This window comes from Lissotriton helveticus, chromosome 3_2 (assembly GCF_964261635.1).
Source record: "Lissotriton helveticus chromosome 3_2, aLisHel1.1, whole genome shotgun sequence".
NCBI classification, from domain to species: Eukaryota; Metazoa; Chordata; class Amphibia; order Caudata; family Salamandridae; genus Lissotriton; species Lissotriton helveticus.
Window position 1 is genome coordinate 390,471,694 of NC_136062.1, and position 13,439 is coordinate 390,485,132.

The 13,439-nt window shown below is 43.6% G+C and overlaps 1 protein-coding gene across 1 annotated transcript in view; it reads left to right on the top strand.

Annotated features, from left to right (window-relative positions):
• CD59 (CD59 molecule (CD59 blood group)) overlaps window positions 1-12,530 on the top strand; it is a 175,558-nt gene extending 163,028 nt beyond the window's left edge. The window contains exons 3-4 of the mRNA XM_078684301.1: window positions 3,936-4,040; window positions 10,151-12,530. Of these exons, the coding sequence (XP_078540427.1) occupies window positions 3,936-4,040; window positions 10,151-10,344 (299 nt within the window). The 3' untranslated portion in view covers window positions 10,345-12,530. The remainder of the gene's footprint in view (window positions 1-3,935; window positions 4,041-10,150) is intronic.
• The last annotated feature ends 909 nt before the right edge of the window (window positions 12,531-13,439 follow it).

Consider the following 13,439-nt stretch of genomic DNA (forward strand, 5'->3'; position numbering starts at 1 on the left):
CCAAAACCCAGACAGAGGTGAGAGCTTTTTTTAGGACTCGCATGGTATTATAGGAGGTTTGTCAATGGGTATGGCAACATTGTTGTACCCTTGACAGAGCTGACTTCCAGGAAGCAGCCCAATAAAGTGATTTGGAGTGACACTTGTCAGAAAGCTTTTGAGGCCCTGAAATCTGCCATGTGTACGGCACCCGTGCTCCTGGCACCCAACTTCTCCAAAGAGTTTATCGTTCAGACAGACGCTTCGGAGCATGGCGTGGGGGATGTTTTGTCACAGATGAATGAGGAGGGCCTAGATCACTCTGTAGCCTTTATCAGTAGAAGGTTACTCCCACGGGAACACAGGTGTAGTGCTAAAAGCGTGAGACATTTGCTGTGGTCTTGCCACTGAAGAAGTTAAGACCATACCTGTTTGGTACTCACTTCCGGGTTCAGACAGACCACAGGACCCTCAGATAGTTGATGCAGATGAGGGGTGAGAATCCAAAGCTGTTGAGGTGGTCCATTTCCCTACAGCGTATGGACTTTTCGGTGGAACACAGCCCTGGTACAGAACTCGCCAACGCTGATGGTCTGTCCAGATTTTTCTGCCTTAGTGAAGAGAACTCCCAGTAGTTAGGGTAGTTCTCCCCACATTTCAGATGGAGGGGGACAAGTGTTAGACCTGGCACCATTGGCGTGGGTCTCCCTTCCATGTTTACTGTTGCCTCATGTATTTTTGCTGGTGTTGGATGCTTTGGGCACTGTGCCACTGTTGTCCAGTGCCACGGTGCAAGTGCTCCCTACTGTAAATTGATGTATTAATCAGTGGTACCATGTTTGGCTATTTGGTTTACTTGTCAGACCCTAGTACAGTGCACTGAGTGTGCCCAGGACATGTAAATCCAAATGCTGCAGGTGGGCCTGCAGCACTGGTTGTGCCACCCACAGAAGCAGCCTTGTAAAATATGTCTAAGGTCTGCCACTGCAGAGCCTGCGTGCAGTCTGATACTGTCATGTTGACTGGGCAAGTACACCCACTTGACAGTCCCTAAACCTTCCCTTTTCTTCATATCAGTCACCCCTATGGTAGGCTTAAGGGCAGGGTTCATTGGAAGTATAAGGTAGGCGAAGCCCTGATGTGTGTGGCATGTCCTAATAGTGAATTACAGCCATTTTCATTTTTCACTATTGCAAGGCTAACTGTTCTCCATAGGCCAGAATGGGCTGTTAGAGTTACTACATTTTATAATCCTAACTGACTCCGAGAACATGGTAGATATTCGAGTTTAGTATGCCTGAACTCAGAATAATAAAATACACCTTTTTAGTAAAGTTGGTTTTAATATTCTGTGTTTGAAAATACCACTTTTAGAAAGTAGGTATTTTCTTGCCTAACTTTTCAAGCCTGCCTCTGCTAGGTTGTGTATTCCTTGTCTGGAGTTTGTGAGTGACAGGGCTGGGGAATTCTAGGAGACAGGCTGGGGCAGCCCAGTGGTGAATAGAGAGATCTGCATCTAGATGGGAGGGAGAAGTTACACCTGGGACCTGAATAGGGCTGGGTATTCCCTCTACAATGCTGGCTCCACCTCCTGTGGTGTGTCTGATGTCTCTGCCCTGCACACTGAAAGAAGAGAAGGAGTCCTGTCAACAAAGTGCTCCAGGACTGTGCTTGCCCTCCACAATGCTGGCTCCCCCTCCTGTGGGGAGTCTGATGTTTCTGCCCTGCTCTGTGAAAGGGAAGGAGAAGTCTGGTAAACAGTGCTTCAGAACTGGTTTGGACTGGGCAAAGGCCCCTCTCACCTCAGAGAACAAAGGATTTTGGGGTATAAATATTGGGACCCTCATCCCATGAAGTTAGTTCACTTTTGGGCTAAAAGAAGAAACCTCTGCGGAGGAGAGGAACCTGAAGAAACTCAGGCGAGACTATTCATAAGCTGAAGTGCTGCTTAGGGGATTGGTCTGCAGTGGTTGCCTGACTGCCAAAGAGTGAAGAAAGGAAATATGTGTACTTTGCTTTAAACTTGTGAAGAATCTCCAAGGGCTTGGAAAAGAGATTGCCTCCTGCTGAAGTCTCATGGACAACAGACTTCAACCCCCCGCTACCCAGAGTTCTTTTGGAAGTGCCTGCTGCTCTTTTGGGCCTTCTGAGGGACTGCGTGTCGTAAGGAGCTGGAAGCACGACTTAACGAAGCCGAAGCATGTCACCGTCGCTGCTGCCGCCGCCGTCGCACTTCTGAACAAGGGTGTCGCCGCTGGAATTGTGGCACTGCACCGCATCTAGAGACGCGTCTCGCAACGAAGAGGAAGCGTGTCACCGTAGCTTTTGCACTTCTGAAAAAGTGTCTCGACGCGGGAACTGTCGCGAGGAAAGTGTCTTGCATCCCCCAAGAAGCGCGCCACCGTCGGAGCTGCTGCCGTTGCTTTTCTGAACAAGAATGTCACCGCTGTAGTTGTTGCATTGTGCTGAAGCTGTTCCCGTCGCACTTATGAACAAGGTTGTCACCGATGCAGTCCATGCATTGAACTGAGAACTTCTCGCATCCCCCGAGAAGCGTGCCGCATCTGGAAATCTAAACTTCTTTATTTCTTTGCACCTGGACTTTGCTGCGTTTCCCTTGCTGCGACATTGCATGTCGTTGAAGCGCAACGTATCGTAAGGTACATTGGCGCAAAGTGTCGCATCTTAAGAACTGAACTTAACGTAGCTAAAACTACCATCTTAAAGTAACAGTATTGTGTATTTTTGTCAGTTATGGTCTTGTGGTAAATCTATATAAATTATACTTATTTTTTATATAAAATCTTGTGTGGTGTCTATCTGTAGTGTTGTCACTGGGTTACTGTATGTGGTCACAAATGCTTTATACACTGCCTCTGAGATAAGCCTGTCTGCTCGTGCCAAGCTACCAAGGGGGTGAGCAGGGGTTATTTAGGAATGTAATCCCCTTATCCTAACTAGAGGCAAGGGTCCCTATTTGTCACAAGTACCTACCTGTACCAACTAGAGACCCCCAAATCTAACAGTTGAGATTTATATTTTGCTTGAAGATCTATATCTCTGATATTCTCCTGTGGATTTTGCTCATCTTGGTGTCCAAAACTCATAAAAATAGAATCTGTTTTTATAAATTGGTGTCTGATTTCTTTCTTGTTGTGTGATTTTGTTATTTCAATGTCTGGTGCTTCTAAATGCTTTAAGCTAGTTTCTTTTTGTCTAAGCCGTGCTGTTCAAAGCCACAGCTACCCAGGTTTGAGCTAAAGGTTTTTCAAAAGAGCCTGACTGGACCCAAGACAGTTTTGCGAGTGGATTACACAGTAAATTGCACAACCATGCCATATAATACACCACAATCCTCGTATATCCACATTGGTTTCAGTGGTGGTGCAATGGTGAATTATAACTTGTTTCTGCTTTTATTGACAAGATGACACCTGATGAAGGCAGTAATCTGCCTTATTGATAATGACACCCACTTATTCTATGTATTGCATCTACTTTATATGGGGGTATTGTGGTTATAGACTTCCAGTATCCACTAGGGCTGTAACGTGTTATAATGGTGTTACTATAGGTATTTCTGTCTACCTAAATGTGTATATTTAGAAATAATGTGTAGTATTGATTAGTGTTTGTATAATTAAAGTTGCTTTCCTTCTTCTAAGATAAAGCAGTGACTGGGCAAAGATAGATAGTGTTGTACCAATGAGCTTGCACACTGCCTCCACTGAGAGGGCCCAGGCATGCTTCACTTAGCCACTCTGAGTGTCAAGTGCTTCAGTGGTTCCCAATAAAGAGAATGTTGCAGACTTATTACTTGTGAAGAACTACTATTTCAAACGAATACCTCAATTTCTTACAAGATACAATCTAAAAAGTTGATGTGACTATTATTTTGTACATCCCACTGACCTTTACAATGGTTCATTGTTCATTCTTTCTCTTTTTATTTTAAGGATACGCACTGAAATGTTTCAACTGTGGCACTTTGAGCGATAAAGTATGTATAGCCAATATAACATGCCCAACGACAGACGATGCCTGCCTCCTGGTTAAATCTGGTATGTAACCTTATTTAAGATAAAGAGGTCTGTGATAAATTATCGGGCTAGGTGCTTCCATTCTGAATAAGGAACCAAATCCCTGATACACTTCAAAATTATAAGGAATCTCTGGAAATAAAACAGTGATACGGCACATGATGGCTTGCGTTTAGGACTATACCCCATTCAGTGCGTGCTGACTGTTGGGGAAATAACGTTCTATTGCTAGTCCAGCTTTTGTTGCTGACAGATTCTCTTGTACTCTTATCAAGTAATCTAAATAGAATTCAGAAAAACTGCATTTTCAAACTGATTTGAAGGTTGAAAATCCATCAATATGGTGTGTTGCATTGCCTATTTGCTGTGTGGATGTTATTGAGTGTGATTAATTGAATGATTGGTATATTCATTAGAAAATATGTGTGGTCCCAATGGTAAGTTTTATTTATCCACTATTTCCTGGAGAGATAGCTTGCCAAAGTGGAACAAGCCAAATAAATATTTGCCGACCTGCATAAGAATTAAATCACTTGTTTGTAATTGATTGGTCATGGTATGGAGTCTGAGTCATACTAGAAACCACCTGAAAAACTATGTCTAACATTATATTGTCTTGTTGCTTCAACTACCAACTCATTTGTCTTTTGTTAAGACTATACATATCAATCTGATTACATGTATATAGTATGCTTGTATATTGAACTAGCAGCCCGCCCCAGCGTTGCCTGGGGCAGAAGGGGGCTGGGGGCAGCATTTCCGGATTGCGTCAGCGCTGCCCGGGGCAGAAGGGGGCTGGGGGCAACATTTCAGGCTTGGGTGCACTCTCGCCCACGCCCGGACATTGCCCAGACCGCCTCCCAACTCCCTCCCGCCTCGCCTTTGCCTTACCTGAGCCGCCGCTCTTCCCCGCACTCCGTACTTCACCGCCACTCCTCGCTGCTCGTCACCGCTCCTCCCCGCCTGTCGTCATCACGCACGTTGCGGACATCGCTAGGTCACGGCCAGCGCTACGTCGCGGCCGGCGCTACTTTTAGAGGACTACTTTGTTTTTTAAGTTTAATTTTTTAATTTACGTTTTTTTTTATTTTATGCAGCCTATGTCCATCTACACACCCTGAGGATTACAACAATGTATTGGGTGTGTGGATTGGCGCTGTGGTTCCCGAGTTTACCTTGCCAAAAGGTTTCTGTTCTCTCTTTATAATAGTAGTATAGATGAATGCGGTAAGAATGTTATTGTATTACTAGTCTCTGTAGGACTTTCTCTCTATGTATTTTATATTTATAAATGTTGTGATCATGAATAATACATTATTTAGGTACTTTTTCAATCATTAGTGTCACTATTGTGTTTTCACCCTAGAATGTTTTGAGATAATTAGTTCATAAAGTAGTCCTAAATTATTTACATTATGGAGTCTGTTTGGCAACTTTCTTAAAAAGACCTGTAAGCTCCAGCTTTTAGTCAATCGAAGAAAAAAAGAGCACTGCAAAGTAAGAAGTGTGTTATGAAAGTGGCAAGTAGCATACGAGCATTAAGAGCCAAGTACCCACCTTCATCCTTTGCCACAAATTGGAGCTAGGCTCTTATTGAGCCACAACCTTCTATGTAAGTTGATGGCTAAATGACATAGGTTTTGTATTCCTTCCAGTGGTTGCGACCATTAATTGGGTAGAAGTGTGTGCCTTCAAATCCCTTTAACTACTCTCAAGGGATAGCAACACACTCTGCCCAAATTCTTGTTTTTTCTCTCCATGCACTAGCTGTCAATTGCTACAGCCAGCCTAGCCTACCTTCCTTCTGTGGTCAGGTAGTGTGAAAGCATTGATTTCCTGCATCTGCTGCTGATGGCTACCACATTTCACTCTCGCATTCCAGCATAAATGCACGATTTTGTCACATCCACTCCATTTTCATGCCATTTACTCGTGGGTATTTCCTTGTGGACCACAGTTTCACTCACAGTAGAACATCTCATTGTTGGCCATAGCATTGCAAGTTATTCAGTGAAAAACAATAAGTAATTCGTCTCGCAGTACAAGCTGGACTGTTCCCATGAGGAGCCAGGTCAAGACTGTTTTGCAAATGGCTGCGTCCAAATACAGGTGTCATGGTGAACATAAAAACAATGGATTTAGGCCCACCTCTGACTGGGGGTGAGTGTTTGACATTATTCAGCATTCTGTCCATCAATTGTTCTTTTTTGCATTTGTCACCCCAAGCGGGACGGGATCCTTGCTCACCCTGCCCTTGGATTCAGGCTATCTTGTCTGATATGGGGTAATACCCTGCAGCCGGTCCAAAATGCTTGTTTCCGGTCCAGGAAGGACCTGACAGTTCGGGTAGGACTATTCCCATGGGCAGCAGGGTCAAGACTGATTTGTAGATCGGTAGGTCCAAACTAGGGTGGCGTGGTGAGCACAAAACCTATGGATTTGGGCCCAGATGTCTTACTGGGGTTGAGCGTTTGACATTGTTCATCATTCTGTCCATCAATTGGGGTGACACCAGGGAAGTGTCAATAGTGGGACAGTTTCTTGTGTTAGTATATTGTGCCCATTACATAATCCATCCAACTGAAGTCAAAACATCATTGAAGAAATTGACACTCAAGAGCTTTTTCCAAGTGGTCAGTGTTCCAACTCACTCAAGAGGAGATTTTCTGGAGTTATATTTCCCACAATTCCTTCTTCTTTTAGATACCTGCAACTATCCTTATAAGATCAAAATGAAATAAATGTTTCTATTGTAAGCAAGAATGGTTTAAAAAAATACGTCCTCTTTTCTCTGTCACAGAGACCACATTCCCCAGAAACGTAAACTCAAACCTGCCAGTTATACAACTTTCTGGACTGTGGGGGTGGGAAGTTGAAGGAAAGCTTAGACTGGAACAGCTGATGAGGTAAAGGAAGTCTCTTCATTCATTCAGAGGAGCCCACGTCCCGCTGATCCTTCCTCCAGTGGCACTAGACTCAAAGTGGTAAAGCTGGAGTTGGAAACCATGGAGAAACATGTAAAATGTCATGAAAAGATTGAAGCAAGCCCATCATAACAGAGAAAGCACTAACACTGCACGGACTCACTGTGCCCTCATTTTGAGGGAGACGAGTATGTGCTTGTACAACTTGAAAGTAAATTGTACATAAAACGTTAGCCCGCCTGCAAATCCAATGCCATAACGACTAGTAACTGGCTCCCATTTGCCACCTGAAACATCAAGGCAGAGCAATAGAAAAACGGTGGAATAAATCCTAGCTATTACTAGTGCACCCGTATACCTACAAATTAGCTAACACCATAGCTGAAACATAATATTTCTAACTAAGACTGCATTACTGAGGAGGGAAATTCAACCAAAGTGCTTTTTATTATGTGTAAGGGGGTGGTTATTCTAGCAACAAGCCTGCTAGTGCTGCCAGGGAGTTGCATGGCAACCGTGCTAGCCACAAGGCAAGACAAACCATCCCTAATGTTGCCGTTGGCTACATGAACCTCACCCTAAGGCGAAAGCTGGCTCTACTTCGCTCTCTTTTTCGCAAGTCACTGATTCTGTAAGTACAATCTTTCTATGTTCACTGTTCTTACGAAATGAGGTATGTTGAGTAGAGAATTGCCTGGCTCTTGCTTTGATACAGCTTCAGAGATCTCGCTTGTGTAGCTGTCTCAGGTCACCTCGTTTTGTCTTTTAAAAGCGAACAAAAATATTGCAAGAAAAGGCATTACTATAATTGTTGAGTGTGCATAAAAACAATGATTATATAGCAAGGGAAAAATATACCAAGGAGTCAAAATAAAAAAAAATTGTTGCAATAGAAACATGGTCATCTAAGCAAAGTTTTTTGTCTTCATAAACTCCTGTTTCTCACCATAGACACAAGGTCAGGCACGCTTCCACAGAAGGAGACCACATGTCCCACATGTTGGCAGGGATACAGACAAACAATGTGACACGTGTGTAGTAGATTCACATGCTCTGCATAACTCTGCCATCTATTGTTGGGTGCAGACGTTTGCAGGTGGTATTCCTTCGAATTTGTTTTCGAGTTACCTGTTCTTCTTCCACAATGCATCTGATTATTTTTTTCTGTCATCAGGTTTGGACTTTAGAGTGCCATCTGTGGGTTAGACCGTGTTTCTTTGTTGGGGCACTCAGTGCCATTCTTCAGGACTCCGACCCGTCCATAGGGTAAAGAGAGCAGTCCTCCTTGAGCGGTGTCAAGACAGCTCTTCCTAGGAATCTGATTTTATTTTGACGTTGACTTGGGTTATTGCTTCTGCCTCAAGTTTTACTGAAACCCTGCGCAGGTCCTAGCATGCATGAGCACAGGCCTCACGATAAAGACCTCTCTCAGGACCCCCTTTTGATCTTTAGTGCCCGAGATTCAACCCCACTGAGTTCAAAGCCAAAAACTCTCAGATCAAGGCAGAAAACTACTACCAAGAGCATTGGACATGGAGCCCAGAGCCTAGCCTTAAAATGCAGTGACCCTCATGTCCCGCGAATGTGGCCTACACCTCTCGACACCAAGCAAGCCCCACCATGGGGAATCACATAACACTACCCATCCTAGCCACGGTGAACATGAGACCCTGAAAAACGTGTGTTGTAGCCAAATCTACCTCGAAGTTGATACTGAGACCTGCCCTTAGGTTGGCTCCGAACAAACCCTTGACTGAAGCGTTCTCCCCATTGTTTTTTTCTGAGGGGCCTGCGGTCAGGCAGAAAAAGATCTTTATCCATCCCTCAATGGGGAAGATCTCGACAAGCTTTCCTCCCCCTCGCTCACCTCTCACAAGCGCAACCACACACTCTAACGATCCTTAAAATGAGAAGACTCACTTTTGAACTCCACCATGTACAACGCAAATTCCCCCCATTGAAATGTTAGGGATAGGTTAATTAGTCTCTCATCGCACCCCCCTTACTCAGTCGATCTCCACCACCACCACTGTGGCCCTGTATCCCCATCCACCCCATGCACCCCATCCTGCTCACACATTCAGGCCACACTGACTCGCTCCAGGGTAGCTAATTGTGAAAAATACATTTAGGAAAGAAGAATTAAATATAATGGCCCTAAACAATCAGCACGATACAATAAAGTGAATAACATTGTAAATATGGCAATATGATACTCCGAAAACAGCCATTTTTAACTTTATAAATTTATTTGCTCAATATCAAAAATATTTTTTATATGAATTATAATAAATATTATTATTACTATGCTTGAATGTTATTCCTAGTTTTCACAGTTTTTGCAGTTCAAACATAGCCTTCAGGTTAGCTCACATGGCCCCATGGAGATACTTGTTCAAGCCTCTCCCACCCAGGGTGGGACATGATCCCTGGTAGCAATATCTGGTCGACCCTCCAAGCGACCCAGGCCCCTATCCAATTAAGATGTTCCCTCCCGATGACACCACTGCACACCACAATTACATTCTTCATGTGGCGCAAGGAGAGCACAACTTCTTAGTGGAGACTTTGACCTAGACGGAAAGGTCAGTTCAGTACAACACACCACTTGCTCAAGCTTTAACAGAAACCTTCAAAGACCCAGTCCAGACAAAAGTTGTTACTTTCAGGGTTAAAAAAAGTAGTATATGACCTGGTGTACATCAGAGGCCAGAACCTGCCTACTAACTCGCTGGTGGCCCACAGCAGGGATTCTCCTCTTCCTGACCAGAAGAGCGCGTGGATTGATGCAACTGGCAAGCATTTGAGAATGTCTCGTTTGATTCTGACATCTCCGTGCATTAATGAAACCAAGGTTGCTGGAGGGTCCACCCTACCTGCAGGCAGTAGCACGCTTCCAATAACAAAGGATTGTTATAGACTTATTGTAACTACATTTCATGCAGTTGATTCACTCTAATTCTAGTTCATTAAAAAATTTGATAATCAGCATCGTTAGTAATGTTGGAAAAGGATGCCACCTCGGGTGATGTCAGCCAATGTTAAATGCGAGAAATCACCTACGTTGTCCGGTCTGTGCCGTCCGCAGCTGCTGGTAGTAGCCAACTTTAAAAGTACTTTAAGCAAGCATACATTCTAAACCAAGAGTTTTGTATTTTATTTAAGATATGCACGTAGGAGTTTTAATTCATGTTTCTCTTTTTCCAGGGACCAGCAGACTTACCTCCTGCATACCGTATAACTCCTGCAACAGTGAGTTAATTGCAAAGAAATATAGCCTCAGCAACTTTTCCTTTAACTGCTGCCAAAAGGAACTGTGCAACAGCGGTGGGATGACCGTCGTCAACAAAGCCATCTTCAGCCTCGTCACAATGCTTGCACTGGTGTGGATCTGCTTCTAAACCAGCTGCAGACACTGCACAGGATCATGCGATCGGTCCTTCTCAGGTGGTCCTGCCATGTCCATTGTAAAGAGTTAGAGCCTGATGTAGAGTTAGGGGACAGATGCCTCTCTCACGTGACCACTATCACGTCCGTTGTATTACAAGTGCATTATATCCTATTACCCTTAATATAAGGCAGGCGGGATATTCATAGAGTTGTGATGGAGTAACCAGTCTGCCATACTCTTGAAGCCCTTTGGTCTTCAACCTGCCTCTTGTTGTAGTACTGTTACTTGTAAACCTTTCCATTACAAATGCAATTCTGCAAGTTTTAGAATGCAAAGCAAAAAACTGAGTTAAAAGTGCTGCTTTCTCCTGGCTCTGGGCCACTGGAGATCTCTTGGCAAATAGTGACAAAAAGATCAAATTATTAGAAATGTGCTGACTGATAGTTGAAGCTTCGATAGAAAAAGGGCTGTGCTTGCTTATCCAATCTCTGTAGATTAGGGGTGTCCAACGTTGGGTCCAGGATTTGTGCATCCGTCATGCCCCCATTGACCCACTTGGACTGCTCGGTTACAGAAAATGTAAACATTGTATGAAAACTGGAACAGACCCATCTTGCATAGACACCCATTTTGAAAGGGGCGGGGGTAAATTTGGGTAGAAGTGTTTTGTGTGTTAAATTGGGGAGCCGGAGGGGGTAGGGAGGGCAATATTAGCCTGGTGCGTTTTATACTCCTACAAAGCATATCAAGAAGGCCAAACCTTAGACCAGAATTGTTGTATATGTGCTTTGTGCATTAATGACTATGGGTTTCCCTTTAAGCGAAAAAAGCCTCGCAGGAATAACTTTGGTTCATTACAGTGAACCGGAAGAGCTTTTCTGTTTCTTAATTTGCGCTCTTTGGAAAGTGACAAACTTCTAGTATATTCCAACTAGCACCATTTTGTTGAAAATATGACCTTTCCAGGATAGGAAATGATCGGCAGGTACTGGTGCAGGCCCTTTAATGTGGGCTGTAGAAATGCTTATTTTATCATTTGGTAAAAAGTGTGTTTTCGTTGTTATAAAATAAATATTCTCTGTTTTAGGCTTTCAGCAGATGTTAGTGGATTTGTGAAAAAGAAATGGAGGCGGTAAAGGTGCAGTAGCGCTTGAAAAAATCTTTCAAATTCACAAGCGCTATATGTCCTTACAAACCAAGGTTGAGTACTGTGCCTCGTAATCCATACGTTCAGACTTCTGTCTGCATCTGTGGTCAAGTGAGAAAGCAGCAAGCCATTGAAATGTATGTGAATATATTTCAGTCCTCCAAAGCTTAAGAAGATGAATTTCAGGCTGCATGATAGGTTCTGTTATTGTATATGCATGCTAAATAGTGTCAGTTTTGTGAATTTCAGAATTAAAGCCTCTATATAGTATCTTTAATTTCATAATGCAACTGTATCAAATAGCAAATATCTGATGAATCCTTGATATACTACATGCAAAGTGGCACATTTAACCTGATGGAATAGTCTGTTTTGTTGCTCCCTGACATTGCTGTAACATTGTGAATTAAATGTAATCAACCATCGTTCTAACATGAGCACAAAGCAGCAGTGTGTCCACTTGGGGCAGAAATGTGTGATGTCTTTTGTGAAAGCTTGTGGCACTCTAAAGTAGGACACTAGTTTTTTTCATAGCAATTACAGCACCAATGGTGTGTGACTCTCTAGGTTTGAATCCCCTTCACCAAATGGCACGGTTTCACCATCAGCATGCTGTGAAGAGAACATTAAACTTGCATCGGAAGTAGTAATATTGAGTTTCCAAAGAGGGTCACTGACCCAACCCACACCATTCAGTATCCAGCTGAGTGTTACCAATGGAGTAGACTCCATAAGTGCTTGTAAATTAGTTGTGCAGCAGTTAAATCTTTTTGAGTGCTTCTCCTGTTTTACATAATCTGCTATCTGGACATCTACTGATTTAAGAAATCTGCACCTAAAACACACCTATATCAAAATTGCTGAATGCCGCCGTACTGTTCTCTTGCTCTATTCATTTGTGCCAAGTTTGATTTCATACCCAGCTATTCTGTGTGAGCATTTTCTTGTGGACTTGGTGGGCACCTGAACATAATGAATTTATTTGTAATCCCACTTTGATATTTTTCTAGAGATTTCTCTGGTTACAAATAAAATCATGAATAAACCAATCCAAAGTTATGGTGTATTTTATATTTTTCAAGATCAAAGCGTTTACACACATCCATAAAGAAAACCTAGTTCTTGATCAATCAATAAGGATTTACCAAGCATGGCAAATCATCTGTGAGGGTCTCAAGGCACTGGAGTTGCTAGCTGCTTTGTGGTACTCTGTTCATTTGAACAGTCGGGTCTTGAGAACTTTCCTGTATTCCTGTAGTGATGATGCGGTCCTGATGTGCAGGGGAGGCTCGTACCAGGCTTTGGTCTCCAGGTGAAAGAAGCGTCTATGCTGGTCTCTCGGCAAATACTGGGGGGTGTCTGTGAGGAAGAGGGAGGCGGATCGCAGGTTTCTGGTCAGTTTGTGGAAGGTCATTTGTTTGATGTATGATTGTCCTTTTATGAGCAGGGCTTAGTATGCCTGGGTCAACATCTTGAACTGGCGTCTCTTCTGAATTTGTAGCCAGTGTAGCTTCTTGAAGCTACACTGTAGCTTCTTGAAGTGTGGCGTGGTGCAAGTCTGTCTGGGGAAGTAGTGGATGAGTGTTTCCACTGAGTAGAGAGTGCTCTTGTACTCTAGCCTGCTTGTGACGGGGACCTGAGTTACGGTTCTTCAGGTGTTTATTGGGAGCTACTGGAAGATCTTACAGAGCATGCGTAGTGCGTGGAAGTAGGCAGATAAGACTGCGTTTACCTGTTTCTGCATAGATAACTTGCTTTCCAAGATGATGCCAAAGTTGCGGGTGTGTCTGTCTGGGCAGGGGAAGGGCTGAATTCAGCAAGCCACCAAGTGTCGTTCCATGACGAGGTAGTGTTCCAAAAGATGAGGACTTCTGTCTTGTCGGTGTTGAGCTTGAGACAGGTGTCCTTCATCCAGTCTGCAACATTCATTATTAATCTGTGGAAGTAGGCACTTTTTG